At 44.4% G+C, this 5,686-nt stretch overlaps 1 protein-coding gene across 1 annotated transcript; it reads right to left on the reverse strand.

Annotated features, from left to right (window-relative positions):
* Positions 1-904: 904 nt before the first annotated feature.
* Positions 905-1,418, reverse strand: LACBIDRAFT_313293 (uncharacterized protein; the record flags this gene model as incomplete). The annotated part of the gene is made up of 2 exons (XM_001888791.1): positions 905-1,357; positions 1,416-1,418. The coding sequence occupies 2 exons, from the start codon at positions 1,416-1,418 to the stop codon at positions 905-907; spliced, it is 456 nt and encodes a 151-aa protein (XP_001888826.1).
* Positions 1,419-5,686: the final 4,268 nt, after the last annotated feature.

Consider the following 5,686-nt stretch of genomic DNA (forward strand, 5'->3'; position numbering starts at 1 on the left):
ATTGGTAAACGCGTACGCATGCGCATCAATGCATCAGGAAACGTTAATCATTTTGTGATGTCATCTGTCAAACTGGTAAACCGGGCCATAGAAAGAAACACGCGAGATCATGCCAAGCTAAGAATAGCTACGTCGGCTAACTCCGCGTACACATCAAACACTGATGCGTTTGAAAATGAAAGACGCGACACTACAAAATCTGTAGTGTTCACAGAGATAGACTACAAAATATACCACATGTTCATTAAATTTCATATTTGTAATTCGGACCGAAGTATCCCGCATTAAAACACATGTAAAACGTAGATAGGGGTTCCTGGAGTATATAAGGAGCACGCTGGCAGGTCAAAAGGCAAGCAATCGCCCCCCCGTTGACCAGCTAGTTGCACTCCAAGTAGGAACTTAGGAGGTGGACAGTTGTAATCAATTAAAGGAGATTTCTTTGTGGTCAGAAAAGTACAGTGTGAACGAAGCCAGCATGCTTGGGAGTCAACTTACTTGGAGACTTTTGAATAAGAGCTTTTAAAAACACAGTATCATTTAGACGAGACAGCGTACTCGTACCCCTTGGTTTTGGAGCGTAGTGACATAATAAAAACTCACGGGAGTCATAAAAGTCAATTGAAGTCGTGTTTTGTGTTAATAAAAGAAACTGTGATCAAAGAACTTTGCATTTAAGAGACCAAGTTCCCAGAAAGACATACTTTGTTCTATTGAACTATTCTAAACCACACCTTATAATAAAAACCCGTTTTGAGACGAAATCTCTTGAGACTTAAACCTAAGAAGACAAAAGTGGTATTTCTTAATACCAAAGGCCCTCGAACTCGTGCACTGAGATTGTGATAGTGTGTGTGTGTGTGTGTGTGTGTGTGTGTGTGTGTGTGTGTGTGTGTGTGTGTGTTTAGGTGTTTAGGGTTTTCCCGACGCGCTTGATCCTTGTTTGCATGTTTCGCACTTTCACGGTCATCCCTGTGCAACGCGTATCAGCATCATCTGTGTACCCCACTTTAACAGCGTTTAGAAAGGCTCTGTCTGCCATAATTTCCAGCATTGCGTTGACAGAGTTCAGTGACACATTGCATGCAGATAGTGATTTTGCTGTCCCCCAATTTCCTTGAGGCGAAGGTACTGACAGAGATGCCACAGCACACAGTGTGTTGTCATCTTCACAGAAATTGTATGGATGTCTCGCAGATGCGTCTGCAGATGTTGAATCTGATACAGGCAGGCAGGAGAGGGTGTTGGCAACATTGTTGTCTTCCCCTTTGATGTAGACAATCCTTGCATCATATTGTGAAAGAAATTCCATCCACTGAGCTTGGCATTGAGACAGGTCTTTTTGGGAATGAAAGTTCTTGAGTGTCTTGTGGTCAGTGTAGATGAGAAATGGTGAGCCTAAAAGGTCCACTTGCCATTTTTTCAATGCACAGACGATTGTGAAGCGTTCACTCTGAACTTCTCACATAGCTGAAGCCAAGAGGGAAGGAGGAGGCAAGAATGGGTGGATCTGGGATCAACACCCATGAGTGAGCAATGAGCAGTTACAAGATACTCAGCTGGCCCAACATGATTATGCATACTGTAGGAAGTACAGATATACAAAGCACTACATGTAGTGCAAGAGGATGGCAAGACTGCTGACTGCGGGAATCTATTACAAGGTAGCTAGACTATTTGGGATCTCGTAGTTAACGACGAAGATATCTGGCAAGCTGTTGACATGATGTATTTGCGTTATGGTGTGATGACCTTGTAAGAAGGTCGAGAATCTAAGAGACAAGAGAACCACGCTAAGCAAGTAGCTACTTATGCCCTGGAAAGCCACGAGCGTAGCGTACTCTATTCTCTCGGAATGCTGCAGAGAAGTATAACGTGATCCTATTGGGAATAGGAGATGGATATACGATAAGCGTATTCTAGAGAAGAGGCATGAGCTCTTCAGGATGGTCACTACTAACACTCACCTTGTCACTCTATTCCTTCGGTAGATTTGGTGTAGAGTCATGAAGAATCTAGACAACAAACAGTAGTGAAGATGATGGAAGTAAAAAGATGATCATAACAAATGTGACAAAACTATATGTAACTGAGTGTGACTAAGTGACTACCATGATGAGTGAATGGCTAAAGGATTCCATTGAATAGGAAATATCATTGGTATGGGTATCCTGGTATCCTGACCCCTTACAAAGCCCCCCATTTCATATGTCAATGGGGACGGTACTCCTCCAGTAGTTCGATATTGATGATGCAACATTTGTGCCAGTCCACCAGAAAGCCATCCAGAAGTCTCACGTGAAGTCTGCAAAGCAATGCTGGGACTACTTGGTTGAGCTTCTCCTTTGGTCCCCTAGAGCCATGATTCCTGTGCCTGAAATATTTGTTCCACATGCCCGGGGTTTTGAACTTGGCAGTTCCCTGTAGGATATCCTTCCTGAGATCGGTAAACATGTCCTCCATCTTGGAATCCCACTCCCCAGTCCAAAAGAAGCATCCTTCGTCTAAAACATCTTTCGAAGGATATAACGACTTGTCTTTGTCTCCATTGCTGTGAATACAACCGAAAAGGATGTTGATTTCTTGTGGGGTCATTTCATCCATATAAAGAAACATGGGGTGTTCATCGTCGGAGTCGATGTTGCTGTGGCAATGAAGAAAAATGTCTGGTGAAGGTCCCTCCATGAATTGGGCGACCAGTTCAGTTCCTCCCCATTTGCACCCTACCCAGGCTTCAGGTCCTCCCATTCCTATGAGGATATGAGCATGCGGTTGACGAATGATGTCGTTTACGCAACTCATGTAATAAGCCTTCAGAGCTCCCTGGGCTGTGCACAAGAATGGAGGCTCTACTGCACTCAATGGTTTTCCAACGAGACGGTCAGTGTCGGAGACATTTTCAGGTCTGAACCTGGGAAAGTCCTCCACTTTGATGCCAATCTTGAATGGTATACCCCATTGGACTGCTTTACTCAAGAGTTCAACTATGGACGAACAGTTGGATGAGCAAGATGCCCAGTAGCAGAGGCAAGCGGAGGCAAGCTTGAGCTCCTTCATCTCCGAGCAAGAGGTAGCCAACCTCTAGAAAATCGTCATTCCAAGACAATGGTTTCTTGCTAGTCCATGGGGCATCCACGATCTCGAACTCTTGGCCCAGAATTCGTAGCTCATCCACAAATGAGCATGTTGCACAGGAAGTGGGAGAGAAAAGTGTGACACAGAGTGAAAGGGAGAAGCTGAATGTTTGTGACCTGAAAGGGGCCGTCCCCATTGGCTAGACGACTGAGTATGTAGAGAAGACTCCCTTGAAAGGGTGTTGTTAGACGCTACAGCCACCATGGACTGGATCCACTTGGAATCTGATGTGACAGGTGATGATGGACACACAAGTATTAGTGACCTTACCCCAACAACACTGAGCCCCCTGACCATACAAACAGGCCATGGTTGATGGTGCCTGCTGATGAGCTGATGTATATGTTGACCCCATCAAAGCTGGCTCGGCCACCCATATTTTCTTGAGGAGTGGTTCTGTGTGCCAGCCGACCAGCCTAATGATGAATTGACCCTGCTGAAATTGCCTTGGATTGTGGGTCAGCTGAACAGCTTTTGATTCCTCACAATATGGATCAGCCCACTTGCCGCACCCTGGCTTGGCAAAGTCAGTTTACATACCTGAGGTCATGAATCTCATTGTCAGCCCTGAGCAGAGATGAGGCCGGCCCCCATTTGTTGCCATCTCCAGCCCGAATATGGCTGGGCCCAGTTGGCACCACACTCCCTACCATTCTTTGGCTTGTCTCTAATTAAACAATTTATGTTGCTATCTGTCTCGTGATGATAGCTAGCCCGGCTAACACATGGCCTAACTAAGTTTACTTGTTCATATGTTGTACCAACCCCCTAGTGTTCTTTTCCATGTCCTGCATTCAAAATCACCCTCTGGTTTTATGTTTGCATCAGGCCATTGAGTACATTAGCTGGTCCTGTATTCTGGTGCAATGTTACTGAGCAGACAAGGTCATTGAATCTGTATAAATGCATGGAAACAGCCAAACAAACATGTTCAAATGCAAAATAATGGAGCCGACAAGTGGGAAATAGTACAAATACCCGGGTTTCACCTTGAGTGATTGAGCCGATTACATATTAAATCATTGTGTCTGAGCCAGTGCATTTTTCAGGGAAAAGATGTGTGACCTGGCACCATGTCCGGGTGAAATTACACCAAGCAGACATGAATTACATCAGTAAAGGTGCAGATCGGGTGATGCAGGCATTTGAATCCTAAACTGTTGAAGTACCTTGGCTGGTGCCATGTCCAGATGCAAAATAATCAAGCAGACAAGTGAATGAAATCGGTAAAGATGCTTGGGCTGCACATCGGGTGATATTAAATTGTTGAAGTACTTTGGCTGGGTGGAAAACAACCGAGCAGACAAGCGAATTAAATCAGTAAAAGTGCCCGGGCTATGTCTCAGATAATAGAGCCGATCTAATATTAAATTGGTGAAGTACTTTGGCTGGTGCCAAGGCCAAGTGGAAAATAACCGAGCAGACAAGTGAATTAAATCAGCAAAAGTGCCTGGGCTGTGTCTCGGATAATAGAGCCGATTTACTATTAAATTGTTGAAGTACTTTGGCTGGTGCCAAGGCCAGGTGAAAAATGACCGAGCAGACAAGTGAATTAAATCGGCAAAAGTGCCCAGGCTACGTCTTGGGTAGTAGAGCTGATTTAATATTAAATTAGTGAAGTACTTTAACTGCTGCCGAGGCCAGTGGAAAATGACCGAGCAGACAAGTGAATTAAATCGGTAAAAGTGCCCAGGCTGCGTCTCGGGTAATAGAGCCGATTTAATATTAAATGGGTGAAGTACTTTGGCTGCTGCCGAGGCCAGGTGGAAAATAACCGAGCAGACAAGTGAATTAAATCGGTAAAAGTGCCCGGGCTGCATCTTGGATAATAGAGCTGATTTAATATTAAATTGGTGAAGTACTTTGGCTGGTGCCGAGGCTGGGTGGAAAATAACCGAGCAGACAAGTGAATTAAATTGGTGAAGTACTTTAACTGGTGTCAAGGCCGAGTGGATAATAGAGCTGATTTAATATTAAATTGGTGAAGTACTTTGGCTGGTGCCGAGGCTGGGTGGAAAATAACCGAGCAGACAAGTGAATTAAATTGGTGAAGTACTTTAACTGGTGTCAAGGCCGAGTGGAAAATAACCGAGCAGACAAGTGAATTAAATCGGTCAAAGTGCCCGGGCTGCATCTTGGATAATAGAGCCAATTCAATATTAAATTGGTGAAGTGCTTTGGCTGGTGCCGAGGCCGGGTGGAAAATAACCGAGCAGACAAGTGAATCAAATTGGTAACAATGCCTGGGCTGCATCTCGGATAATAGAGCCGATTTAATATTAAATTGTTGAAGTACTTTAACTGGTGCTGAGGCCAGGTGAAATATCACCGAGCAGACAAATGAATTAAATTGGTAACATTGCCCGGGCTGTGTCTTGCATAATAGAACCTGTCTAATATTAAATTGTTGAAGTTCTTTGGCTGGGTGGAAAACAACTGAGCAGACAAGTGAATTAAGTTGATAAAAGTGCCCGGGCTGCATCTCGGATAATAGAGCCCATTTAATATTAAATTGGTGAAGTACTTTAACTGGTGCCGAGGCCGAGTGGAA

The sequence above is a fragment of the Laccaria bicolor genome, genomic scaffold, assembly GCF_000143565.1.
Source record: "Laccaria bicolor S238N-H82 LACBIscaffold_58 genomic scaffold, whole genome shotgun sequence".
Lineage (NCBI taxonomy): Eukaryota > Fungi > Basidiomycota > Agaricomycetes > Agaricales > Hydnangiaceae > Laccaria > Laccaria bicolor.